Genomic DNA, 27,774 nt, shown 5'->3' on the forward strand with positions numbered 1-27,774 from the left:
GGCTGCCATCACGCCATGTGCGTGCGTGCGTGCGTGCGTGTGTTGTTCGATCAACAAAAATGAAAATAAATGTTGCTATCCTCGGCACCTTAAAGGGGGAGTGCTTAAAGGGGGAGTGCGGATAGAGACGTGCTGTTGCCAAAAGTGTCATCCCCTGCTAGCTGCCTCTAGCAAACCGCACAGACACCGACAGCGAAACGCATAGAGAGAGAAGAGAGAGAGAGAGAGAGAGAGAGAGAGAGAAGGAGAGACACAGATAGAGGATGAAATGAGCGGGGTATGCGGAGTGGAAGATACTACTGATAGGATCACCGGGCGGGTGGGTGTCGAGGGGGGGGGGGGGGGGGGGGGTGCGTGTTCGGGCGCGGGGCGGTAGACATGACCTCGCGCCCGGTCTTTGGTCTTTCGGTATCACTTCGGTCGGTCGGTCCGTCGGTCAGTTGGTTTGGTGCGCGATCTCTTGAAGATCGCACGCGCACCGATCGGCACCCTCACCACCCCTTGGCTGGGGGCAGACGCACCCGCATGTGCGACGCCCCAAGGGATCGGGCCACGCATCGGTCAGTAGCTACCGACCGTCCGGCAGAACCGTGCGCAACCATTGTCGTCGTGGTCGTCGTCGGCGTGTAATTGTCGCTATCCAGAGAGAGAGAGAGCAAGAGAGAGAGAGAGGGAGAGAGAGAGAGAGAGAGAGAGAGAGAGAAAGTGCCAAAGGTCGGTCGGATATCGGATATCCACGCGTGTGTCGAGTGTTCAGGCGGGGTGTTCAATTGTTTGTTAAATAATTGTTCGCCAAACTATCGAAGCGGCTTGCGTTTGTGCGTGCGCCCGTGTGTATGGATGATGGGGGGGAGGCGGTGGGTGGTGTAAGGTGAACGAAAGATTTGCGGCTCAAACCAACCGCCCCCCAAAATTCGGCCATTGAGGACTTACGACTTGCGTGATCACCGAGGAAGAGAGAGAGAGAGAGAGAGAGAGAGAGAGAGAGAGAGAGAATCACACACTAGAATCTAATGACTAGAAACTGTCGCACTGTTTGTTCTTCTGTCTCTCTCTCTCTCTCTCTCTCTCTCTCTCTCTCTCTCTCTCTCTCTCTCTCTCTCTCTCTCTCTCTCTCTCTTTCTGTGCGTGGGGATCATGGGGGAGCAAAGTGCACCAAGGGTTGCCAGAGTGCCAGAGAGTGTGTACGCCTGTGTCTGTGTGCGGTTAGCAGCGCGGGGTGGGGCGGGGAGATCAGGGTGAGGATGCCAGGAAGAGGAAGAGCCCAGCGGCACGCCATTTCCCACTGGTATCCCCCCCCCTCCCCCCCCTTACATCATCCTTCATTGGCCACCACGGCGGAAGTGCACGGCGCTAGTTACGCTCAATTGACGATCGATCGATGAATGCTCAACGCGCGCGCGCGCGCGCGCGCTCGAGCACAAACACACGCGGGGACTAGATGGGGACTGAATTGAATGGAATCGAAGTGGGCGCCACTGGAGTCCCCAACAGTCCCCTCCCCCTCCCCAACCCCTTTTATCATCTGACACACCGAGTGGTTGCTGCGTTTTTTGTGGTTAAAGGGTTAACAGAGGGGGAGTGTGCTGGCTACTGGAGGAACCAGGAGCAGCCGCAGTTTCTAAAGCCGCTCACAACCTGCCCCTTCTCCTCCGCTTGTCCTCTCCGGCAGTGGTTTTAAGTTACGGAGTTTTTAGTGCCACCGTCGTCGTCGTCGTCGTCGCCATCACCGACGTGACGCGACAAACAACAGTGCAGTAACAGCAGAACGAAGAAGGAGAAGAACAGATACGGGTCCTACGGGGCCTGGCGACCTAAACACAAAACAAGAACAACAACAACAAAAAAAACACAAACAAAAACAAACAGACAAACAGACAAAAACGAAACGAAACGAACGAGAGATCGAAACAAACGCAATCGAAAAAACGGTCCACACAGAGAGAGAGAGAGAGAGAGCACGAAACAACGAACCCCTTGTTCGGGCCCAAAACAGCGTGCAGCGTGCCGGAAGACTGCGCGAAGGCGTCGGCGAAAGGGGGGCCTTGGGTGGCGTAGTTTGGTGTGTGGTAGTAGTGCACCCCGCAACGTGGTGGCCAAACGGGTCGGCCAGCAGTGGCCCAGTGGCAAGCAGTTCGTCCCAACGTACAACATCATAACATCGTCCCAGTAACACACACAGTCAGTCCCTCCCGCTGGAGGACCGAGGACCCAAACATCGAACCCCCGGACCCTGCCAGCATACCCAGGCGCGCACTGCAGCCGCGGGCCGGGCCACAAGGGAAGTTGCATTCGGGCAACGCGAATGATTTGCGATCTGCGTCCAGGTGCGTAGCTGGTTTTTTTTTTTTCCCGCTAAGTAAGTCAGTCAGTCAGCCTGATCCCCGAGGCCGAGTAGGGGTGGGGGGGGCGGGGGCGGGGGCGGACAGTATCCTTTCAGAAAACCAGACCAAACCAGTGGCGGTCCCAAGCAGAACATTGGATCGCGTATGTCTGTGCGTCGTGTTGTTATTGTTATTTAATTATTTTTTTTTTTTTTTTTTTGCAAAGCCTTAGGGGTGTGTTCATCCCCAGCATCCGAACGCTGCGCTGCGCATCGGTGCAGCAGCAGCGAGATAGCGAACCCTCACTCACTCTCGATTGATACTCGCACAGCAGGCGATCACGCTCATCTGCATCTCGCGCCCGCTTCTCGTTCTCGATTGGGGCGCAAGTGCCCCCCACCGCCATCCCCTTCATCCCCCTCCCCACACAATCACTAGCGGGCACGGTGCCGCGGAGCCGAGACAACGCGAGCGAGCGAGAGAGAGAGAGAGAACGGAAGTGAACGTGTGTGTGCGGGGAGGGTGGTTGCAAAAAAAAAGGGGTGTTTTTGAAGGGAGCCCGGACCGGGGTGCGGCGGAGGATTTTTGCAGGAACGAGAGCGCGCGCGCCAACAAAAAAAAAACCCCTCACTCTCTCAGTCGCAATCTCTCTCTCTCTCTCTCTCTCTCGCTCTCTCTCTCGCTCTCTCGCTCTCTCGGTGTGTCGGTTTTGGGGCTGTCTAGGCCTTCGACTCACAGCAGGGCGGTTCGCACCATCCACCCCCGGGGGTGAAGGGGTGAAGAAAACGGTGGAGATCTCTCCCTCGCTCTCTCGCACACGCTCAATCCGCTCAAACCGGCGCAGCGCGTCGTATTCTGATGCTCTCGCGCGAGAGACTGCCGGCGACGCTGGCCTGTCACTCTGTGTGTGCTCCGTTGCTGCTGCTGCTGCTGCTGCTGCTGCTGCTGCTGGTCCTGCGTGCGGTCCGTCTCGGACCGACCAAGGAGGGCGGATGGAGGAGCAATAGTCCCCCCGCACTTACCTCCGGCCGTCCTGGTCTCGTCGAGGGGGTTGTCGAAGACACTTGCGCGCGGCGGCGGCGGCGGCGGTGGTGGTGCTTCGATTTCCCCTTTTGCGAGCGCGCGAGAGTGTGTGAGGGTTTGCACACAGTGGCGCGCACTTTTTGTCAAGCGTGCACGGTCCGTCCCCGAGAACGGTTGTGTGTTGTGTGTGCAGCAGCAGCAGCAGCAGAACCTTTCAGAGCAAACCGGGGGCCAGCAGAGCAGCAGACCAGAGCAAAGGGTGAGAGAACAGCGCGCGCGGCGCAGAGTGTAGTGTGGCCGGGTGCGTACGCGCGCGCGAGCAAGCCCCACCGAGAGACGTATACACACATATACACTCGTCACAGCACACTATCTCATCCCCCCCCCCCCCCCCCCCCCGGAATCGCAGCGCGATTGAGGCGTCGTCATCATCATCATCACGGCAGGGGCGCGCGCGCGCGCGCGCGCCTCTTTTTTCGCCATTTTTGCTGTTGCTGCTGCTGCTGCTGCTGCTGCTGCTGGTGGTTTCGCGTTGCACCTCGGCCACCACCACCACCAGCCCCTTTTTTCGTCCCTTTGCTGCCACCCCGTTTAACCCCTTCACCACACACCACAACCCCTCTTGTCATGTACGATCTGAAGTGTGCGCGCACCCCCGCAGTTTGGAGTGTGTGCAACGCGCCGTTCGCGCGCGAGAGAGAGAGAGAGAGAGTGAGAGCGGATTGGACCGGCCGGCAGAGAGCCATCTCGCACCACTTGCAAACCACTTTGGCGCTGCGGCGCTGCGGTCGTCACCGCAACGCGCTGCAGCATCAACAACAACAGCAGCAGCAGCAGCAGAAGTCGTCGCTCAGCCGCTCAGCCGCTTGCCGTCTTTTGGCTTCGACGCACGCACTCCTAGCGGCGAGCGTCGCAGCAGCAGCCGACGCGTGCGTGTTTGTGTGAGTGGGAGGGCAAGTTTCGTCGTCGCCATCGCCGCCATACCACCCCCTGGTGTGAAGTGTGCTGAGCGCGAACCAGAAGGTGTTGTTTTCGGCGGCGGCGGCGTGAAGAAGCGCCGTGAACACGCGGGATACACCTTCCCTGTATCTGTGTGTTTGATCACCAACCGTTCCGTCCCTTCCATCTCTCTGTCGGTGTGTGTGTTTGTGTTGCGCGAGAGGATCGAAAGGACGAACGGTTCTTTTCTTTTTTTTTTCTTTTTTTTCTGCGGGGAGAGGTAACCTAGACCAGCGAACCGGCAAGTGCAAGTGGGGCGCCTTCGCCCATTCGCCCTTCCGCGACGCGAGCAAGGAAGCAAGGGGATAGAGAGTGGAAACCGTGTGCTCCTTGGCGTGTGCTTTTTTGGAGAAGGCTTAGCGTACGGTACTGCCGCATTTTTTTGGTGGTCACTGGGTGCAATACACCCCCTCCTTCCAAAACCACCACCTTCATCATCATCACCGCACGAACCACGAGCGACTCTGACCCCCCCCCCCAGACATACCAAACCAAACACCAAGCGCGCACAGTCTCGTGTGGTGCGATTTGGCGCTGTAAGTCTAACGCCAAACCGCTTAAACCCCGCGTGGTAGGTAATGAACGGGGAGAGAGCAGAGGGCCAAGGCAGCGGGATGCAGGTTGGAATGCGGGCGAGTCAGAATGTCATGTAGCGCACCACTAAGCACGCACACCATGCGATGGAGCAGCAGCAGCAGCAGCAGCAGCAGCAGCAAGAGAAGGAGAAGAAGAAGAAGAAGAAGGAGGACGATAAAAGGGCTGGCTCAAATCAATCAAACACGAGTGCGCACAACCTCCCCTCCCTCTCCCCTCTCCCCTGTCAGATCCTCCCAGATACAAACACACACACTGGCGGACGGGACGGGACAGAGATGGTTGGAATGCAGAGCGGCCGCAGACAGCGCGATGTCAAAGCCGTGCGACGATGATGATGCGCGCGGCAACAGCCACCAGCAGCAGCAGAGCGGCACGCCACATCCGTGCGCAGAGCGCTGGCTGTCAAAAGTGTGAAAAATCTCATTCCAACTACATCCCCCCCTCGGCCCTCTCTCTCTCTCTCTCTCTCTGTTTCTCTCTAGAATCTGTATGTTTGTGTCTGTGATTGAGAGGATGGGGGGGGGGGGTTTGTGTGGCAAAGAAAGAGACGACGGACGGAAAGAGAGAGAGAGAGAGAGAGCGAAAGGTGTGAGGTGTGGAGTCCACGCTCAGCTCCATCGGCTGAAGAAGCCGGCGGAAGTGACAGTTCGACCCCCGGGGTAGACCGCGCGACCGACGATCTCGGGCAACTCGGGGGTTGATGCAGGTCAGGTCCCTGCACCCCAGAGGTTGGTCGCCCCTGTACCCCGGGGCAGGTCCTGCAGCGCACATTCTGCACTGGCAGGCCAATCGGGGAGGGGGGAGGGGGGGGGGGCCCGAGCTGGAAAACAGGGATCAGAGAGAACCGTGTGCCACTGGTGTGCTGTGACTGATTACTCTAGAAATTAATTCATCCCCTTCTCTTCCCTGCTTTTTTCTTCTTCTTCTTCTTCTTCTTCTTCTTCTTCTTCTTCTTCTCCTGGCTATTCACCCCTCCCTTCCCGGTTCCCTTCGAAACACACCCGGACACCCAGCATAGCCAGCAGTGGTCGGCTAGCAGTGCTGCATAACGACAACGACGACAACGACGCTCGAATCGAACGCTTCCCAGGACTCCCGGGACCAGCCGGTAGCAGCAGGGACCCGGTCCGGACGGCACCAGCGCTAGACTCAGTCCAGCTCCAGCAGTGTGCAGCAGCAGCAGCAGCAGCAGCAGCAGAAGAGGAAGATCCGACGGTACACCCGGCGACGATCCCCGGACGGCAGCGAGGGAGAAAGACGACAACGAATACAACAACAACAACAACAACAACAACAGCAACGAAAACAACGACCCGGGCCCGGAAGCGTAGGAAACGCAAGGACATTCGGTGGCGGCGGCGGTGCTGGTGCTGGTGGTGATTGGTGGTGGTGGTGGTCGCGCCAATCGCGATCAACCAGAACGGGGGTGCCGGGTAGGTAGCGCATCCAGCAACGCATAACGCGATCGCGTATCCTAGCCTCGATCTCGAACCAACGCGACTCCCGGGTGTCCCGGCCAAAGGGGATGAAAAGGGGCTACCGCACCCTTCCCGGGGGGGGGGGTAGGATCCTTTGATCGCGATCGATTTTCGCAGCGCAGCACAGCGCAGGGCCAAGCGCCGATCGCGTCCGCGAATCCGCTGCTGCTGCATCTCTCTCTCTCACTCTCTCTCTCTCTCTCATTCTCTCTCTCTCTCTCTTAAACAGTATGGATTTGTGCGCGCGAGTGTGTTTGTTTGCCAAGTATGGATACGCACTCTTATTGGAGCGTGTGCGAGAGAGGCGAGCGAACGAGTGAGAGCGATCGTGTGAGCGAATAAGTGAGCAGAAGAGAGAGAGAGCGAGCGAGCGAGAGAGAGAGAGAGAGAGAATCAACGAGTTGTGTGCGCGCAATTACCATCCCGCCTAGGTCTGACCCGGTGCGGAGAGCCGAGAGAGAGAGAGAGAGAGAGAGAGAAAGAGCGGACGGGCACGGGCGCACGGTTAAGCGAGAGAAGATCCTCCGGCATTCGCAGGCAGAAAACGATATTAAACGTCGAAAACGATATAAGACACGGCATAGTCCTCCGTTCCGTTCCCAGAACCGTTCAGACGTTCGTGAGTAGCTGCCGAGTGCGGAGGGTGCAAGGTTGCTCGCTAGCCGTTTGTTGCGTACAGGAAACAGAGAGATTGAGGAGTCCCTAATAACAGTCCGAGCCGAGTTAGTAGTGTACCGAAGTGAGGAGCGCAGAAGGAAACAGAAAGATCAAAGATCCACCAAGATTCGAGCGTTCGAGTTCGACGAGTTAGGTACGAGCTCGTGTTGTGGCCACCCCCCGCCCCCTAAAACAGAAGTCAGAGTCACTTAAGCTACAACTGCATAGCCCGGTATTCGTTCTCCAATTCCTGACAGAGCGACAGACACACCGGTGGTGGATCCAGTATCAACAGTAGCAGCAGCAGCAGCAGCAAGTGAGTGAGTGAACCCATCCGGATACGGACAGTAACAGTAGCAGCAGCAGCAGCAGCAGCAGGACTCGTGCCGCTCGCTGGCTACTGGCGAGTGACTTCTCTGCCAATCAACCGGCCTGGCAAAAAGGGGCCGCCCCACCGTTCAAACCGGCGCACAACAATCAAATACGACGTTCGGGGTCCTCGGACGTCCCGGTCGGCGGTGTGCTGTGCGCTGTCCTGCTCCTAGTCTAGTGTAGTGCTTTGTGAGTGTGTGTGTGTGTGAGTTGACCCACCTTACCACCATCTACCGTTCCGTTCCAATCGGTCCAATGAGCGAACGCGCCAAGTGCCCGCGCCATCAATCAGCAGCCCTCTAGCGCTCCCAGCGCCGGGGTCCTAGTGAAGTGCGAAAGTGCAGATCCTGCCTCTCCCCCAAGGGGCACCAGCCAGTGCCCAGTGCCCAGTGCCCAGTGCCCAGTGCCGAGTGTTGTTGCGTGCGCCTAAGAGGACACTCGAGGAGAGGGCGCGTGAGGAGAAGGAAGAAGAAGGAGGTCCTCCCCCCCCACCCCTCTCGCGAAAGGAGGAGACCCCCGGCGTAAGTGATCAGAAGTGGTAGCAGCAGAAGCAGTAGCAGCAGCAGTAGTTGAAGAAGAAGAAGAAGAAGCAGCCACCACGAGAGATCAGATCGAGGTGTGATAGTGTGCCGGTTCGACTGCGACGACGACGACGACGACGTACACGTTCTACGTAGAAAACAATGGCTAAATTTATCGCCCCGGCAGCGTGCGTGGTGGGGTGGTGGTGGTGCTGGTTGACGCTGACGGTGACGTTGCTGCTGCTGATCGGCACCAGTGGGCCCCGTTCCGTGGCCGCCGCCCGCCGCCATCCGCTGCTGATCGAGGACGAAGGAACGCGCCGCAACAGGCCCGCAGGTAGGCCCCTAACCCTTCTTTAGTAGTCTGTATGTATAGTCCAGCGAAGATAGGACCCAGCAGGACCCAGTAGGACGCTGAGTCGCAGAGGAGATCCCCACAATCCATCGCACAACGGGGCGCACCAACACGCGGGTTCGGGTGATGGGTGTGTACCTAGACGTGGGCCTGACTAGGGCTGGCTGGCAGCCGTCAGCTGCCGATCACGAGACATCTATTTTCGCCCCCCGACGGGCGAGCGGGGGGAGGTACCGTCGTGTCATGTGTCCTGTGCATATAGCTAGAGTGCCACTAGGGGACTAGCGGGGAAGGTCGTATGATCGCGGTGGTGGTGGTGGTGCCACGACGCGCGTGCAACAATATTGCACGCCCAGACGACCGGCGTGAGGATCGAGCCTCCGCATCACCTTCCCGCCCCCCACCCCAAAAAAAAAGAGGTTCGCCGAGGCCTCCTCCGTGTGCTAGTGTGTGCTAGTATACGATTTAGAAGTCGCAGTATTGGTAGTATGCAGTATTTCGAGCAGCTTCTTTCCGATCTTGGGCAAACCCTAGTTCCACCGTGGCTGCTAGACCGGGCAGGAGGCAGGCAGGATCAGGATCAGGCTCAGGCTCCTTAGCTCAGCGCTAGTTTCCCCCGTCGAATGGAAAGGGAATAGACGAAGGAATAGACGAAGCAGTGGACGGCGAAGTAGGCGGTGGCAGAGCTCTACAGGCCACGTAAATGCGTAATTAGTGCGGGGACGTGACGCTGCCGCTTTTGCGTGCGTCCTTTATGTTGCTTCGGTTTTGTTTGTCTTTTATCCGCTTCTTCTACTGCACTTTTGAAGAGGTCTGGAAGAAAAAAAAGAAAACGGCGAAACGGAAGTCGGGGACACGGGTTGGTTGGTTGGTTGGTTGGTGGCCGCACTCTGCCGCACCGCCGCAACTGCAAACAAAACTGCACGGCACACAGCGCAAAGTTGGGAGAGATCCTTTGATATGGGGATGAAGTCGGGGCCTTCATGGGGATTATAGAGGCAGGCGCGCGCGCGCGCCGAAGAACCGAAGAAGATCGCTGGAAATAGATACGGGAGAGCGAATGGGAGTGAATGAGAGTCGCCGTGCCGTGTTCCGGGCCAAAACAGAAAAGGAAAAACAACGACCGCACCGTGGTGTGTCGGATGTCCGTCCGATGATGTCCACGGGACGGGTACGGCACGTCCCGCAAACCCGAAACCACCACACCCCCGAGTCTCTAGGTGTGCTCCTGGGGCCCCCGGGGCCCCTGTTCTTCCTTCCTTCCCCATGCACCCCCCGCCTCCCCCTCTCCTCCGTGAACCCCATTTGTCATCGGCCCTCGCGGCGGCATGCGCAGGCGGTGACAAAAGGGTCCCTGGCCCTGGCTTTTTTTCTTCCTTTTTTTTTGATGTAGGAGGGCACGATAAGCACCCGGGCGACGGGGCGCGCGGGGTATAGTTCCTAACCCAAGGCAAACTGCGCCGTCCCACTTTTGACACGTTTAGGCTTATTACTTTTTTTTTTCGGCCCACGGGCGGCTGCGGTGTAAGTCCTTCGGGGAAAACGAAGGACGAAAGAGGACCCGGTCCGGTGCGCGATCCTCTACCTGCTGGTTACCTACCGGCAGCAGCAGCAGCAGCAGCAGCACGTTCAGACAGCCAGGCAGACAGCCAGGCAGCCAGGCAAGCAAGCAGACCACACAGGCACACACACACTGGCACGACACACAGAACACGATTCTATCTCACGATCACGCGCACGTCCAGAGCGAGAAAACGAGAGAGCAACAAATTCATTCTGGAATTTCCAAATTCCAAAGGGAACGGGGACATACAGACAAGAGAGGTAGAGAGGCGCACAACCCCTGTGTGAAGGGAGGGTGTCCGAGGGGGGGGGGGGGGGGGTGCGGGGGAACCTAGAATCAGCCACCGGAATCCAGGTGTGCCTCTGGTGTGTCTCTGTGTGTGTCATCACAGGGGGTGCAATCACGGCAACAAAGGGAAGGAAGGTCGGCGTCCCTTCACAGAGAGCCCCCTCGCCATCCCTTGGTGTCTCGCGATCCCCGCTCAATCCCCGGGACCCGGGACCCCGGGCAGGACCTCAAATTAATTCATTCTCACGCATTCTCCACGCACACAGAGAGAGAGAGAGAGAGACCTCCTGGTGTGTTGGTGCTCACGGGATGCGGAGACCGGATGTGCATCCTGTGCGCACGCACCCCCTTACCGCCCCTCCGGGTCCGGTGCGGTGCAGTGCGGTTGGTGCGGTGTTGGTGCGATTCATTCCCCGGGCCTAGATTGCAACTACGCAGTGCGCGGTCCCACGGGGCGGTCTGGGTCAGCAAGAAAACGGACGCACCAGGACGCCCGTAACGCGGGGGTAACTGGACACCGACGCGATACCCCAATTCATGACGTCAGAGTGGTGTCAGCAGTGGTTCGGTTGTTCGGTTGGCGGTGTTTAGTCGTGCCGAGACTGCGGGGTCTGCGCAGCGCATTTGACACCATGGATTCGGTGGCTTATCACAGCCAACCCCCGCAACCCCCCCGGGAAACCCCGGTCACCGGATCGGATCGGATCGGATCGGTATCGGACGCGCCATCATTCGCTCGCTTTTGCTGTCCTCGGGTCCTCGGGGCTCGGAAACACATTCGCACACATTTTGCCACCCGCCCGCGGGGTCAATGACCCTTCCGTTTTCTCACCCTCTCACCCCTCCTAGCCGGCCTGAGGAATGTGGCGCGCGCCCGAGCGCGCGCGCCACTCACTCAGCCTGCTTCTCGTTTCTCACGGCGGCGATGACGACGATCGAGGAGGGAGATGGTAGGTGCACACCCCTCCAGAACCCCGAGGGGGGGGGGGGGGTTGATGAAGTGCAGGGGGTGCGTGGACGGACACCCTTTATGGACAAGTACGCGCTGCGCTGCAGCGCCCACGGTTGACGCAACGCGTACCGCGTACGCAGTGCCATTGTTGATGTTGTTGCTGCTGCTCCTAGTTTGTCGCTCGAGTGTATGTAGGGTAGGGTCCTCATCCCCGTCCCATCCCAGTCAGTGGACCAGCGAAAACCATTTTTCACCTGCTCACCACCTTCAACGCCTCGGCGGCGGCGGCGGCGGCGACGGCGGCGGCTCCTCGTCCTTACGCAAGTTTTTTAACAGCAGCGCTGGGGGTGGAAGGGGATTGGGGTGCGGGGGTTTGCAGGGATGCACGGATCTACACACACCCCGCGAAAGAGAGAGAGAGACAGAGAGAGAGAGAGAGAGCGAGAGAGGGAACGAAGAAGACAGACAGACGCTGTAAGTGACGCGACTATTTATAGGCGAGAAGTCGTCGACGCGTGCTCCGCCTGTCGCCGGCTGTCGCGGCCCCAGCCCCCCCCCCCCCCCCCCGGTCCGCCACCCTCCTCCCCCCCTCCCCCTTCTTTTTCTGCACCCGTTCTTTTCTGTTTTTCCTTTTTTGTTTGTTGCTCCTCTTTTTTGTGTTTTTTTTTGTTTCACACATTCTTTTTTTTTTCTTTTTTACTTTAAGACATCGTCCTCGCCGCCGAGTGTGTGTGCGAAGGGGGATGATAATTTGGAGTGAGGTCGATGGGTGGATGAGCGGGTGGGTGGGTGGGTGGGTGGGTAGAATGGGCGCGCTCCACACCACATCGCAATTGGGCTGGCTATTACGCGGCGGCGCGCCCCTGTTGCGCTGTCTACGATGGTGTCGCCACCCTCTCTCGTCATCCCCCCCATCTCAACCCCTAGCTCATTCTTGTTTGCTGATTGATGCTCCCCCTCCCCCCCCCCCCCTGTCGAGGCGCCACCTCTATCACCCAGGACCCCAAGACTGGGATATAGAGCTCGCGGATCAGCTGTTCTCCGGCTGAGACTGCTGCTTGGCGCCATTCCATTGATCCTGCGTCTCTCGTGTTGCCCGCGCTAGGGCAAGCCTCTCGTCTGGTGCCCCGAGCGATCGTTCGGGCCACTTAATGCATGCGTCCTGCTTCTCTCTCTCTCTCTCTCGAGTGAGTGAGAGGGCGCTAGAACGTAAAACCCCCTTCAGCACGCGCACGAAATGCGGTTCGCGGTTTTGCGCACTTTTCAGTATGCAGCTCAGGAGGAGGAACGGCTTGCGCTCGCGACTCACCTCGATCCACCACCACCACCCCGGGCAAGGGGTGCGGAGGCGGGCGCGGGACGGGGGGGAGGGTGGTCCCCGTCATCACCCGGTGCCGTAGGTACTGCTGCATACCGATGATTTAGGGTGGGGGGGAAGGGGGTTGAAGGGGGGCCCGTTGTGTCGCGCAGCCCGCTTTTCATACGCATTGTTGCACGTTCTGCGGCGTCATAGGGTGATTTGGGGAGGGGGGGGGGGGGGGGCAATTGTGGTCGGAGGAGATTCTCTCGTTTTTTTTTTGTTGTTGTTGTCTCGTTCGTGTCTTTTCGCGTTCGATGGGTCGGTCGGTAGTGGTCCTCGTTATCGGTTGTTGGCCGTCGGACACGGAACCAGGAGGCGGAATCGGTCACTTTTCGATTTCGGTTTGTGTCCCCTTCTTTTTTTTTTTTTCTTTTAGCACCAGTGAGAGAGCGAGCGAGCGAGCGAGAGACGGTTTTTAAGATCTTTCGGTTTGATCAACCCGCGCTCTCTTCCCTTAGTATGGGTTAAGGGGTGAATGGGGAGGGTTGAGGAACTGAGAATGCATCGCAATGCAACGCAACGCCCTCCAAGGCTTCCAAGAAGCGTCCACTCCACTCTCCCCACTTCCTTCCTACTTTACCCCGTGACACCAACGACGCGCGGTGGTGCGTTACGAGACCGTAGACAGTGTGTCTCACGCGTTCCTGGCTGGCTGGCTGGCTGGCTGCCACCCCAGACGCGCCAGCCAGTAATTCCCGGGGAATGTTCGGCTTCCTTTTGGGTACTCCCCCGGGGGTGGGGTGGGGTGGGTTTTTGGTGGTGGTTGATTGCCCGAAACGTAAACAAAACGCAATGCCGCGGCGGCGACGGCGGCGATGATGATGATGCACCGCGCGATTATGTTTACTGAACTGTCAACGACCTCACTACCACCACTCCCTCCCCTTCCGGTCTGTCCACCCTGTTTGTGATTGGTCGGCCGCAGGAGAAAGTCTTGATTTATGATGGGCGGCCAGCCGGCCGGCACATCCAACACCTTTTTTTTTATTTTATTTTTTGCTTTTTCTTCTTCTTTTGCCGGCGAGATACAGGAAAACAGAACAAGGGGAACAAGGGATGTGCAGGGGATGTTTGGGGGGGAAAAAGTTCTCAACTACAACCATCGCCGTTTACGAAGGTGTGAACACCCCGTCCCCGCCCCATCCCCTCCGATCCCATGGCCTCATCCAAATATTGTAATCTCGTTTCTCCAACTAGCGGCGGGTGATATAAAGGGTGGAGGGGATGAAGGGGGATGAACAGGCCACACAGGGGGTCGCTGATAGGCACAATGTTTGGTCGCTGCCTCTCTCTCTCTCTCTCTCTCTGTGATGTTTGCCGATGAGTGTGCGCGCGCGCGCGCGCCCGCGATCGACCGACATCATCATCCAACCCCTCCCCGTTCCTTCTAGGGGGTTGGCGGGGGGGGTTGGCTCGAACCAGATCTGGCACCGGTCTTCGCCGCTGCTGCTGATGGATCGTCGGACGGTGTGCGCCGGCTAGACATGCTGGCGGCGCAAACGTACCCCCCCCGCGAGTCATTCCAGAGCCGGCAGAGGGAGGACCATCCCCTACATACCGCACTCCCCCCCCCCCCCCGCCATGTGTTTCTAGAACACCTAAACCCCGTCACGGTTCTCGTGGTGCGGGGTGGAGGAGGGGACGCGAGCGCAGATCGCGGCGTAATGCACCCTACGCATCCACAAACACCAAAGAGGAAGGGGCCGCGGGGGGGGGGGGGGGGGGGGGTCATTGGTTGGCATAAAATCGGCCGCTCGCTCGCTCGCTCGATCCCTCCCATTTCGCCACCTAATTAACCTCCTGCGGTGCGGGGGGGTGGGGGGATGAGGGTTGTGTTGGAAACTTCTTGCTCTCCGGCGGTGTGGGTGTGTTCTGTCGGATGGACGATGTGTGCCAGCCCGGTGGGACCTGCGGGGGGAGTGGGGATTTGTTCGCCAAAAGGATCGAAAAGAGGCCCCCAGACGGGGGGAGGGGGTGCCCCATGATATATGACCGTCAGCTGTGGGTGGGTGACACCCTCCCGCAGCACAACAACAAGCAGCAGGGGTTTGGTGTGGAAAATGAGGTACCAGATGAAGGAGGGAGGATGCCATGAACATCCCTCGGTCACCCCATTCCCCCCCCCCCCCCCCCCCTCACATTCAGGATTGGATGCTGCTATCGATCGATTATCGTTCTGGTTATCTTGCGACGTGGTGTGTGGTCTGTGAGTGAATTCATTCCTCCCCTCCCCCCCCCCCCCCCACCCCTTCGGGGCCATTTGTTGAGCACAAAAAAAAACCACCCCCCATTTGGGCCAATGATGCTCCCTGGTGGAAAGGTGCCCCCGATGTGTGGGCGTGTTACGGGAATGCGAAATGCGCTATGCGAGTCAATTAATTGCGGGGCGACTGCATGCCTTCCTCTTCTGCTCTCCCTTCCCTCCCCAAAACCATCCCCCCTTTCCGAATTGAGCTGCGATGGCGGCGATGCGCTGACTCAGCCTCTCTCTCTCTCTCTCTCGTACCACCTCGTTGCCTTCTGTTCGATCTTCGCCTCCGCCAGCGACCAACAATGGCCAGGAGGGGGGGGGGGGGGGCGGGGGTCAAAGGGGCAAAGCGGGGGGCCATCAGCAGCAGGGGCACCCTCGATCCTCCTCTCTGGCACCTCAGAACGATCATCACACTCTCTCTCTCTCTCTCTCTCTCTCTCGATCTAGATCGGGAATAAAAGAGAGAAAAAAAGAAAAGGAGAGAGCGAGAGAGATTGGTGTCGACTCTTGGTTGCCGTCGCTCGTCACCATGCCACTTGAGACTTGCTGGAGCCGGAACCTTCTGAAGAGCGTTGGCTTTGGCGTTCTTGGCGTTCGCGTCGCGGCATCGATTAGAAGTTGGAATTGGATCATCGGGGTGGGGTGTGGGCCGCATCAATTGGCAACTTGTGCCACGGGGAAGGGGAAGCGGGGGGGTTGGCACGGGGTGTCCCGTTTCGTCACGTTCGTCACCCCGGGAAGGGCCGCCATTGTTTCTCGCCATCTCGGGGGAGGGGGAGTGGGGGGGGGGGGGGGGTGCCCCGTGGTGTGTGTTCACAGGAATGTCTCGCCGGCGCGCCGCGTTGTCGTCATCTCGAAAGAGTGCGGTCGTGCTCTGTCTGCGTTGACAGATTCGTGTGAGGGTAGGGGTGCAGCGCGCGCGCGCGCGCTGTGGGGGGGTGGATGGTGCCTGATGAATGAAGCAAGTAGCTAGGCCCGGCCTGGGGCCCGGCCTGGGGCCCGGTTGAATCATGGAAAGCGAGAAACTTGAGAAACGCAAACGACGCACTCAAACCCCCGACTTTGCCAGGGCGGGGGAGAGGGGGTGGTTTTCGGTGTGCGGTGTCTGTGTGCGAAAACCGACGACCTAACTACCGTTTCCGGTTTTTGCGGTTGACGCGGGCGCGCGGCAGTGACGCGCAACCCTCCTCATTCTCCACCCGGTTGGGGGGTTGTTGCGGGGAGCTTTTTTTTTTTTTTGTTTTTTTTGGCTCTGGCGAGAACATGTCCGATACGGCGCCACCACCTTTGGCGCCACCGACGCAAACACACGCGGCCCCCGGGTGTGCGTGCACGTCTGTCTGTGTGTGTCTGTGTGTGTGTGATTTTGGACCCTTCTTGTGGATTAGTGGGGTGGCCTGGGGGATGCTGCTGCTGCTGCTGCGTCACGCGACTTCGCCATTGACCTTGATCTCTGACACTCTCCGTGAGCAGCGAACCGAACCGGGGTGGCGGCGGCGTATGAAGACAAAAAAAAATAGAGAGAGAGAGAGAGAGAGAGAGATGAAAAAAAAAGAGAGCGAATAAAAGACATACACACGTACCGGAAGCTGAAATTGAAAACCATTCATCTACTTACCACACCTTCACCAACCTCCGCGGACCGCGTGTCGCCCCCATTCGGTAACGGGGGTGGCAACCCCCCCCCCCCCCCCCAAAAACATCGGAGGGGTGAGTGGTTACATCATCATCACCGAGGGAGGGGGTTTAGGGAGATGCAGCTGACCGAGTGGCCGTATTGCCTGCCGTCCTCCTCCTCCTGCACGTGTGTATGTGTTGCGTGACGTGACGAGAGAGAAAAAAAAACCCTCCCCCGCGCTTCCTCGAAGGGCGTGGAAAAGCAGGACAGGGGGAACGGGAACGGGTCCCTCATTTTGGGGGGGGGGGGGGGGGGGCGATTGTTGGGATGCGCAATTTTAGCTCGGTTCTCGACTCCTTTTTTTTTTGTTTTTGTCTTGCTCTTGCATAACGGAGCGCACCACCACCACCACCACCCCCTCCCTTATCCATGGTGGTGGTCCATAGCGGTGCGATTTGGTGGCGATCTGATCGCTTCTTCACACCCACGCCGCCGCCGCCGCCGCCGCTCGCAGCAAAACCGTTCAATCAGTTCCCACATAACCCCACACACACCCACCCACTTACGGCTGGGGAGGGGGTGGTGGTGGTGATCGACAGCCGGAAGCGACGGCGCGGACTCTGTTCCTGTTCGCAGCCAAAGGCGCAGCCAAATCGCTCCGCTCCGAGAGGGTGGAAGAAAAAGCCAAGAGCCAAGAGGGGGGCGGGGGGGGGGGGGGTGATGGTGGAGGGCCGAAAAAAAAATCCAGTTATACAACCCGCGCGTCATAAACTCCTTTTTAAAAGCCTCTTTCGCGCCGCCGCCGCCACCACTGTGCGCACGCACACGCACATACGCACACATCACATCGCAGGCGTAAAGCGAGAAACGGGCACGAACGAACGAACGAACGAGCGAAGCCACCCCCCCCCCGGAGCTGGCCGTCCCGGGCGTCCGAGCGATCCGAGTGCAAAAACAAAAAAAAAAACACACAAGCGCTCTGTAGCGCGCCCAACCCCCCCCCCGAGCACCAACCACCTTCGGGGCATCAGCAGCAGCACTCAGAAGGGGGCTCAGAGACCAAATTGGTGGCGCCAGTTGTTAACTAATCGGTTTGGTCGGTTTGGCTATTGGCTTTACGGTTGTTGTTCTTTCGTTTTTTTCTCTCTCTCTCTCTCTCTGTCTCTCTCTCTCTCTCTCTTTTTTCTTTTTTATTATCGTCTACCGACCACCCCCATCAACCCCACTCCCTGTCCCCCCTTTTGCCGAACGTGCGTTCGTGTATGCCTGTCTGTTGTCTGTTGCTACATTTTATGTCCTTTTGTTACCCTCCCCCCCCCCCTTTTTTTCTACTTTATTTTTGCTGCTGCCACTTTGGTTTATTTTTTTTTTCATTCTTTCCTTTTCATTCTTTCCTTCAACTTCTTCTCTCTTTCTCTCTCTCTCTCTCTCTTTTTTTTTTATCTCTCTCTCTCCCTCTCTGGTGTGCTTTCTTGTTTGTATTTCTCCTGGTTTGATTTGCCATTTTTGCCTTTTCACTATTTATTCGTTTTCTAATGCAACCCCACCGCAGCAACCAACGCAATCCTTCAACCCCGCGCGCGCCGTGTGTGAGGTGCGTGGGTGTGTTACTGGCTTCTTCCCCACTTCATCCCCCCCCCCCCCCCCACCGTCTCTTCCACGACACCCTCTCGCCTTTCACTCCTTTGTGTGCCCGTCGATCGGTCGGTCCTTCGTGAGCTCTGGTTTCATTTTCATGGATCTCTCACGCCGCCCCCCCCCCTCCCTCCCGGGTCCACCCGTCCTACCCTCCGGGTGATGTTTTAGTGGCGCACGGGCTCGCGCCATCTTGTAGCGTGTACGGTGGGGTTGTGGGCGTGCAACGCGCGTCGTCTTTCTTTTCTTCGTTTGCTGCATTTCATTTTGATTCATAATTTCCTCCATATTAACATCATCTTCTTCTCTTCTCTCGGCTTTCTCTTCGCGCCCCCGCAAAACCGACAACAGAGTGTCAGTTTGGCAAGACGATACGCGAGCTGCATACGACCTGGTTCGCCGATCTGGGCCCCCCGTTCGGCGTGATGTACTGCATCATGTGCGAATGTGTTCCGGTAAGTTCCGCCCCGTGCCCGTCCACGTCCTGCAACACAAACACTAATTAATCGCTCTCGTTCAGTTCCAGAAGAAGCGCCGCGTCGTCGGCCGGGTACAGTGCCGGAACATCAAGAACGAGTGCCCGAAACCGACCTGCGACGATCCGATCCTGCTGCCGGGAAGATGCTGCAAGTCCTGCCCGGGAGACCCGCAAAGTAAGTAACCAACCGGCACCGGTTCTCCTTCACCGTCCGTTTTTTTTTGTTTTTTTGTTTTTGTGTGTTTTCTCCCTCCAACCATAAGGCACACTTGCAGGCCTGTGTTTTTGGATTGATTGATTGATTGATTGATTGAGAGTGTGATGAGATGTGAGCTTGAGATGAGCCGCGCGCGAGTGAGACGACGACGAGAAGTGAGAAATCGATCGACAGCTCATCAGCACCAAGCGAGCGCGGTGCAAAAACAAACAGCCGAAACAGAACGCAAACGAAATGCAACGTCGCGTCGGTCCAGCAGGCGCCAAAGGTCCGCGCTTTCGGGGGGAGGGGAACACGAAGAGAGAGAGCCCAATCAAGCAAGCCCCAATTGCCGGTCGGCGGCAGCCTACGTCATCGCGGTGCTGTATCGGTGTGCTTTCGGTGTGGTTGCTGCTGCTGCTGCTGGTTGGGTTGTTGGGTGGCGCCTCGATATCTATCGCTCTGCGAGGCGCGGAAGCGGAATTTGGGCCACCACCAGCTCGCAGCATCGTCGGTGGTCGGTGGTGGTCACCTTTCTTTCGGCTCGCTGTTAACTCGATCGCGCCAGATGCTCTTTTGGTGTCCCGAAACGCACACACACGGGCGGGCGGGCGCACGAAAAACCCGTACTGATACACAATCAGATCGCTTACCTCTGTCGTCATCTCTCTCTCTCTCTCTCTCTTGTGCGTGTTTTTGCGAATCGGCAACGTTATCATCGTCGTCGCTTGTTCGTTTGTTGAAGGCGCAAGGTGTTTTCGGAGGCGCCACTCAGCGCAGTAGACGGTGGCGCAAGGCGGCGACGGCCACGCATATCGCGCAGAGCGATGTAAAGAGCGAGAGATCGAGAGAGAGAGAGAGCGAGAGATCGAGAGAGAGACAATTTCGAGTAAAGAAAAAAAAAACACAACAACAACAGCACCAACAACAGATCTGTTAAGAACGCAGGATCCAGCGATCAGCGCCAGGATCGCGAAGGGGGTGTGCTAGAGAGAGAGAGAGAGAGAGACAGCCGGACAGGTTACGCATGTTACGCTTCACAACCCACCCCCGCGGGAAGGGTGCGGGAAATGCGGGGAGGATTGAGACATTGTGGTGTGATAACAACACACGTCTACCGAGCTCTTCCGCCTTTTTGGCGAACCCACTGCTTATGTAATCAGCCGGCCGGTAGGGCCCAACCTGCCCAGCCTTGGGTGGGCTCACGAGGGGGAGAAGGACGGATCGTGCAGCAAACGAGCGCGCGCGCGCGCGCGAGAGAGAGAGAGAGAGAGTACGCGTGTGTAGCGTACGCGCGCTCGCTCGCGATGGCGCCACCGTCGTTGTCGCCGTCGTTGTCGCCGTCGTCGTCATCGTGACCTCGACCGATTTGTTGTTGCGCCGCCTGCCGCCTGCCGCCACCGTCCATAATCGCTCGCGGCACGACACGGCGCGGCATTCCCGATGCCCCAGCGGCCGTTCTTGGCGCCTCAGCCGTCACCGTGGAGGATCGTAATTTAGGGTGGAGGAGAAACCGTGGAGGGGAGGACAAAGCGAGCTTGCGAGGTGTGGTTGATGATGATGATGGCTGGCTGGCTGGCTGGCTGGCTCGGTTGTTGACGGACGGTTGTTGTGTTGACCACCGCCGCTTATCATTTTGGCACATGGTGGCTGGTGCGTGCGTGCGTGCGTGCGTGCGTGCGTGCGCGTGTGTGTGACGCACTCCATCACGGGGTGGGCGGAGGGTGTTCAAGGAAGTAAGGAGGGGGCGGGGGGGGGGGGGGGGTGCAATAAAGTTGGCGCTCCGGCGCCAAAGCTCGGCCAACGTCCGGCCCGGGGTCTGTTTGTGTTGTTAAACCACCGCCGCCGGGAAGTCAATCCCCTTCGATCGAGACCCTCCCCCGCCCTAGTTTTTCCCTCTTCGCTCCCCCTTCCGGGGCTACTGTTGATCGAGTTTTCCGATCGATCGCGGACGATCCTTGGAGCCGATCCTTTTCCCCTGACCCCTTTTCCTCAAACCTCCCCTCCTCCCCTTCCGTTCGCCGTCAACCTTCACGACTTCACGGCGACACACACGCCCGACACGCAAGGACCGGGTGGGGGGGGTGTTGCGATAACGTGCGACGTACAACTGGCTGTGTTGGGCTGCTGCTGCTGCTGGTGGTGGTGGTGGTGGTGGTGGTGGTGATGGTAGTCGACAGTGAACCTCGGGAGTCTAGTTAGTAGCCGCCACCACGTACAGCCAGCACACCAGCAGAGCATTGACGGCAGCGCACCGACTCTCCCTTACTTGGCGCTTGGCTCTCGTTTCGCGCAGATAAGCAGATAAAGTGACAGCAAAACCCCGCGAACGCTGCCGGCCCCTCCCCGCCCCCGCCCCGAGGGGTGCAGGGGTTGCCTGTTTTTGGCTTCCAAAACATCCAAGCGAGAGGGCGGCTGCCCTTAAGGGGGGGGGGGGACTTCGGTTTTTTTGGGGTCCCAAAAAAAAAAAGGGCCGTTTTTGACGGTTTTTTGTGACGCCAACCATTCTTCAACTTTTATTCTTTCAAGTGCACGGCATATTAAACTGCATCTTTTGAAGAACATTTGGTATTGTGTTGAGCAACATTCGTTGAAAAATTAATCCGTGGCATCCAATTTTTGGTAGGCCGTGTCGTCGAAAAGGTACTTTTTCCCGGTGCCCATCGTAGCGACCTGACGGGTCATTTGAAATCGACAAATCGATATTCGTTAGAAAGATTACAAGTTTTTCTCGGTAGCCCCGTCGAGTTTTTGTAAATTTTCCTATTTTTCGATTTTTGGCAGATTTTTGAATTTGAAAAAGTGATGCTTTTTGCGATTCTGCCAAAAAAAAGCGAACTTTACAGATTTGTTTAAAAAAAAGTATCTACAATTTTCATGAAATCTCGACGGGGCTACCTGGCAAAAAGTGTACAGATTATGTGTTAAAAATTTCAAATCGATCGGTCCAGTAGTAACTTTGAAAGCGTTGGTTTTCGGGAAACGCTCTTCAAAGTAGCGAGGAGCCTTGTATGAATCGTGGATTTTCAAAAATCTGTATCTTTGTCAGTTTTGCTTCGAATGATCCAAAACTTTTACACAATACTCGCGAAAGGATCAGCATTGAGGGAAAATTTTAAAAATATGTGTCAAAAAAAAAATAAATACTGAAGTCCCCCCCCCCCCCTCTTAATGCACCCCCGGGCCCCCTATCTTCCACCCCCGCGGCTACACGGGCTATCTCGCTCCGCACAACCGCCACCACCGGTTCGCGAACCAGCATAAAGGGCTTAGCGAGTTGGCTAGTGTGTGATCCTCCTCCTGGGTGGGTGCGATGGGGTGGCAAATCCAGTCCAGTCCTCCAGCGTGTGTGTGCCCAACACTCGTAGGCTGGGTAGGGTATAATGGTCATCATCGATAAGGGCGCATCGTCGCCATCGTCGGCGCCACTGGTCGGTGGTGCCGTTGAACCAGCACGCTTGCCGGGGAGAAACAACCAGCTCAGCCTCTCTCTCTGTGTATGTTTATGCGTATGTGTGTGACGCAAACAACTTCCCACCTAACCACAGCATAATAAACATGATATACCCTGAGTTTAATTCTATTTTTCCCCCTCTCTCTCTTCTCTTCTCTCTCTCTCTCTCTAGGCCCGGATGTACCGCAGGATCATCTTCCCCAGGCAACTATGCCGGAAGAGGAGGAACGCAGCAAGCGTAAGTATCGTAGCTCCCCTGGACTGGATGACTCCTGGTCAGGACAAGAGAATGATGCTAAATAATTTCGTTTCGCCCTCTCTCTCTCTCTCTCTCTCTCTCTGTACAGATTTCGCCGCCCTGTTAACCGGGCGCACGACGGTGATGCTGTTACAACGGCGCGGCGACGATGACGCCCAGTACGACACGGCCAACCCGCAGAACGTGATCGCGACCGGGCGGTTCTCGTTCCACAAGAAGAACCTCTACTACAGCTTTTACGTGTCGGAGCGGGCCGGGCGGCCCCGTGCCATCCAGTTCGTGCACGCGAACGGTAACATCCTCGAGGAGCACACGCTGGCGATCGCGGCCGATGCGGGCCGCTTCAGCGTCTACCAGAACACGACCGGTAAGGTGTGTGGCGTGTGGCGCCGGGTACCGCGCGAGTACCGCCGGCTGCTCCGTGACGAACTCGTGAGCGTGGTGCTGCTGTGGGGCGACAATCGATCACAAACGGCACCCGCCACCGAGCTGGCCATCGCCGGCCCGGTCGCCAAGTATCCGGCACTTTCGCACGAACTGTTCAGTGCACTGCTGGAACCGGCCACCCCGGCCGACGGTGACCAGCCGTCGATGGTGGGCGCAGGTGGGACGGCCATCGTGTCGACGAGCAGTGGCGTCACCTCGTCGATCCACCTGACGATCGTGCTGAATGGGCTGTTTGCACCGGACGACGTGATGGATGTACCGCTGGTGGTGCGCCTCGAGACAACCGATCGCCGCCAGCTGATCCTGGAGGATGTGCAGCGTGTCCGGAAACCGTCGCACGAGCTGAACGTGATCGAACTGTCGTCGCCGGTGTCGGTGAACGATTTGCGGCTGCTGACGCGCGGCAAACTAGCGCTCACGGTGGAGTCGCGCCGTAATCCGGAGGCGCTCCGGCTACACGGACCGGTGCGGTCGCGGGTGGCGTGCGAAATCTTCCAAACCCTCCTGACACCGCACGGTGCCGAGCTGCGGACCGATGCGACCGGGCTCGCCTGGATGTACCTGAACCGGGACGGTGCCCTCGTCTACCACGTCCAGACACACCAGCTGGCCGCCGGCGGTGGCACTACTGGTGGCACTACTGGTGGTGGTGGTGGTCCGATCATCACCCTGCTCGACGATAGCGCCAAGCGGAAGCCGGAAATCGAAACACTGACCGTACACCACCGGGGAGGGGGAGGTCACCATGATGGTGGCGCGACCTCCGATCTCCTGCTCGGTGGCACAATCGAACGGATGGGACCCCGCCTGCTGGAGCCCCTGTACGCCGGTGAGATGACGATGAGTGTCGCGAACGAACAGAATCTCACGCTGCTGCACGGCAAGTTCGTGACGCGGCACGTGGCCGATGCACGCGATACCGGGGCCCCCATTCTGTTGCAGCGCCCGGATGCCGCCAACGGGGAACCGGCCGCCCACGGTGGCCACGCCCTCGGGCTCGCCTGGATGGCGGTCGATAACGAGTGTAACCTGCACTACGATCTGTCGCTCGCCGGCATACCGTCGGCACTGCACCCGCTGCAGCTGTACCTGGAGGAGCTGCCACTGGAAGCACCGAACGCGCCGGTGAGCCGCCGGTTGCTGGAGGATTTCGCCGGCAACCAGCTGGAAGGGTTTGCGCTCGAGCTGCCGGCCCGCGAGCTGGCCAAGCTCGAGACGAGCGTCATCTACCTGGAGGTGCGCACGAACGTCACCAGCGAGCCGCTGCTCCGCTCGAAGGTACGCACGGTGACACGGGTCCCGCACCACTGCACCATCCCCGGCGGTGCCCAAGGGTTTGGTGGCGGTGGCGGTGTCGGTGGTGGGGCGGTGTCGGCGGGGGCCGGACCCTCCATCCTCGCGCACGACAACGACGTCCAGCAGCACAACTATCCGTTCCTGGCCAACGATCTACCGACCGGGACGGTGGCGGTCGACCACAACAAGTGCTACCACGCGAACCGCTTCTACGACGATGGCGAAACGTGGCGCAGCACCATCGACAGCTGCACCATGTGCTCGTGCGATGCGCGCCGCATCAAGTGCGATCCGATCCGCTGCCCACCGTTGCGGTGCCGCAACGAGGACATAATCCAGCGGCGCGGCGACTGCTGCCCTTCGTGCAACGGTAAGCAACCCTTACACAGCCGCCAAGGGCTTTCTATAAGACTCTAACCTTCGGTTTTTTTTTTTGTTTCTTTCCCCTCCGACAGTTTCCCGATCATCGACGAACTTCTCCCCGGACCAGGCCGATGTACTGGCAAGTGGCATCAATGGCAGCAGTAGCAGCAGTAGCAGTAGCAGTAGTAGTAGCAGCAGTAGTGAGCAGTTGCTTCAGCAACCGCGTGGCTGCATGCTCGGCGAAGAGTTCCATATGGCCGGTTCCAGCTGGCATCCGTATCTGCACCCGAGCGGGTTCGAGGTGTGCACCGTCTGCTCGTGCGATCCCAAGTCACTGCAGGTGAATTGTGCGCGCGCCACCTGTCCACCGTTGGCCTGCAGCGATAAGGTCGCGTACCGGCCCGACAAGGCAGCCTGCTGCAAGGTGTGCCCACAGGTAAGACCCCATCCCCATCCCACCTTCTTTACTGCGTGACTGGAACAGAGGACTAAACAGCAACGTTATTATCGCGGTCCAGGTGAAGGAGCCCAAGAGCCCCAAGAAGCCGCAGGGTCTGAACGGTGGCGCCAAGGTAACAGGAAACAAGGACGAGCTGCACGATGAGGCGGGCAGTTCGGTCGGGACGCTCCGGTCACCGCAGGCGATCCTGGCAGCCGGTGGCTGCCGCTACGAGGACCAGATCTACGAGAACGGCCAGGAGTACCATCCGATACTGGCGACGCACGGCGAGGAGAAGTGCATCAAGTGCCGCTGCAAGGTACGTATCGCCGGGTTCCCCCCACCCCCCCCCCCCCCGGCCCCTTCAAAGCGAGTTTCCCTAACGAACGTACCTCTTCACTTTTCTTCGTCTCAGGATGGTCAACTGAACTGCAACCGAAAGCGATGCGGCACACGACCACCGTGCCCGCGACCACAAAGCTCCAAGCGTACCGGTTTGCAACAGCAGCAACAGCAGCAGCAGCCAGTTGATGAGTGTTGTCCGTGCCGACCGACTCGCCATCACCGGAAGCGGCAGCAGACCAAGGAGCAGCAAGCGAACGCCAAGAGTTGAACGGAACGTGACGTGAGCGACGACGAGGACGACGGCTAGTTACAGGGCGTTCGTGCTTACGTGCGTGTGTGTATGTGTGTGTGTGTGTGTGTGTGTGCATATGTATGTGTGTGGGTGTGTGTGGACACCCTTGTGCCATATGGCTTTAGTTGAGCCCCCCCCCCCTTTACTCCTTTGTTCCTCCTATACCACCTCCCAGTTTTCCACTTCCTGCAGCAGGAGGCACTCATCACTTTCAATCAGATCAAAAATGCTGCCCCGTCCCCGTCCCCCCCTCCCTAACCAACCTATTTGTATCGCTCCCTTTTCTGCGGGGAGCAGCAGTCTCTTCTTAATTCGTATTAGCAAGCACCACCACACCCTTTCGGCTCCATTTGCCTGCCATGCCAAGCAGCAGCAGCTGCAGCGAGTTGTATGTTGTGAACATTGTGAACATGGCACCAACGACAACAAAATGAAAAGGAAGGAAGGAAGGAAAAACAAAACCCAGAGAGAGAGAGAGAGAGAGAGAGTGCTCCGCGAACAACCAACCAACCCCCCCCCCCTCACAGCATCCACACAAAATTCCTCTTCTCGCTACCACCCCCACCCAGTTACAGGGGCTCCGTCCGCTTGGCTTGGCTTAGAGAGCGGATTGACGAGAGCAGAAGCAGCGACAGCAAAGCAATGTTGCACGGCACCACCTTCACCGATGGAATAATCCCCCCCCCCCCCCCCCCTTTAAAGTAGCAACAGCGAAAGCGTACTGGCCACCGGGCGAGCAGGCTGGTCTTTGTATTATTCGCTTTTGCGTTGCTTCAAGCTGTTCGCAACCCAGTAGTCAGGCCTGTCGGAGGGTTTAAAGGCGCTTTAAATGTTAGCTATCCCGACCTTAATGCATCCCCCCCCCCCCCTTGCTTCGGCCATTGCGTTACCATTGCTTTCCCCGTTGTGTGAGTGGCCGTGTTTGAGAAGAGAGAGAGAGAGAGAGAGAGATATGTGCGTTTGGTTTGGGCCGCCGGAAGAGGATCCAGTTTTTTGGTGTTTTCTTTCTTTGTTGTTTTTAGTGGCCAGCGACTTTAGTGGCCCGCGACGATCAGTTAGTCAGATCAGCTCAGGGGGGTGTAAGGGGCACTACAAATATGCGGAAGAAGGTGATGGTGGTAGGAGGTGGTGGTGTGCTCGGTTCGGTTGACTGAGTGAGTGCGCGCGGTACGACAGAATGTATTAGAGAGAAAACAATATTTATACCTACTGTTAATGAACTGCATAATTGCATACCCTTTTTTTTTGCATCAGTGTTGTGCAGTAAAACACAATCACTGTACTGTGCGTATGGTTATGCATGTGAATACATCTAGCCGTATTTATATAGATGTATGCATATACATAGACATTCACAAAACCATAAAACCATGTAATGTATCAGCTAGTGTACATCTTAGGCGTATAGGTTTGAATTTATTATTTTTTTTTATCATTACTAACTTCTACCCCGTATGAACGGGGCAAACCCTCTAGTACGATAAGGACACGTATTTATTTTCAAACACTTGTGCAGCTAGAGAGAGAGAGCGAGAGAGAGAGAGAGCGAGAGAGAGAGAGAGAGAGAGAGAGAGATAAAAGAAGGAGGAGAGTAAAGGAGGGCGCGCGCGCTCGCGCGAGAGGGAAAAAAGGGAAAGAAAGGAAGTACTAGGATCTTAAGGCAAGCTACTAGCAGCTGGCAGTTGACAGCAGCATCATTCATATATCTACTTCTACTACTACTACTACTACTACTACTACTACTACTACTACTATTACTACTACTATAATGATTAATCTTAACGATCATCACCACAAGATGAATAAAGGCGCAAAGTGCAGCGGCGTGCTTTTGTTTTCGGTGTACCATAAACGCCTGCGCGTCCGCGACGGATATGCACTTCAGCGAAAACAAAAGAAAAAAAAAACAACAATAATTCTGAACTCACGTGCAAAGTGTTGCAAAACGGTACACACTCCAACACCCACATACATACATACACACATAAACACACACACACATGCTACCATCAACAGCACCTCATCATGAGCCTCTCATAAAACAAACCACCCCAGCCCATCCCACCTTACCCGCCCCTTCTCCCCTTTATGTAAGCTATAATGCTTCTCCGAACGTACTAGGCGCGGCGCAAAGGATGTTCGCATTTACCCTAGAGCGCAGAGCTTTGTTTTTTTTCGTTTTTTGCTTCAGTGCACACATGGGGCAGCTTT

At 57.6% G+C, this 27,774-nt stretch overlaps 1 protein-coding gene across 13 annotated transcripts; it reads left to right on the forward strand.

Moving 5' to 3' along the window:
- The first annotated feature begins 499 nt into the window (after positions 1 to 499).
- On the forward strand, positions 500 to 27,716 carry LOC126570281 (dorsal-ventral patterning protein Sog). 13 transcript variants are annotated; one of them, XM_050227964.1, is made up of 12 exons: positions 644 to 714; positions 1,673 to 2,327; positions 5,962 to 6,376; positions 7,336 to 7,394; positions 7,448 to 8,308; positions 18,346 to 18,449; positions 18,515 to 18,647; positions 22,295 to 22,360; positions 22,470 to 24,494; positions 24,580 to 24,923; positions 25,006 to 25,245; positions 25,342 to 27,716. In XM_050227964.1, exons 5-12 carry the CDS (start codon positions 8,134 to 8,136, stop codon positions 25,537 to 25,539), a joined length of 3,285 nt encoding a protein of 1,094 aa, XP_050083921.1. In that variant the 5' UTR covers positions 644 to 714; positions 1,673 to 2,327; positions 5,962 to 6,376; positions 7,336 to 7,394; positions 7,448 to 8,133; the 3' UTR covers positions 25,540 to 27,716. The 13 variants fall into 13 exon arrangements, with proteins under 13 accessions (XP_050083894.1, XP_050083886.1, XP_050083965.1 ...); XM_050227937.1 differs by lacking the exon at positions 644 to 714 and adding an exon at positions 500 to 560 and having other exon boundaries at positions 7,336 to 8,308; XM_050227929.1 differs by lacking the exon at positions 644 to 714 and adding an exon at positions 605 to 626 and having other exon boundaries at positions 7,336 to 8,308.
- The last annotated feature ends 58 nt before the right edge of the window (positions 27,717 to 27,774 follow it).

The sequence above is a fragment of the Anopheles aquasalis genome, chromosome X (assembly GCF_943734665.1).
Source record: "Anopheles aquasalis chromosome X, idAnoAquaMG_Q_19, whole genome shotgun sequence".
Classification (NCBI taxonomy): domain Eukaryota; kingdom Metazoa; phylum Arthropoda; class Insecta; order Diptera; family Culicidae; genus Anopheles; species Anopheles aquasalis.

Bases quoted from the DNA above. Each gene is read 5' to 3' on its own strand.
- LOC126570281 (XM_050227937.1), top strand. From the start codon at position 8,134: ATGGCTAAATTTATCGCCCCGGCAGCGTGCGTGGTGGGGTGGTGGTGG. The intron at 18,450-18,514 runs GTAAGTTCCGCC...GCTCTCGTTCAG, and splicing joins TCATGTGCGAATGTGTTCCG to TTCCAGAAGAAGCGCCGCGT. The intron at 24,495-24,579 runs GTAAGCAACCCT...CCCCTCCGACAG, and splicing joins CTGCTGCCCTTCGTGCAACG to TTTCCCGATCATCGACGAAC.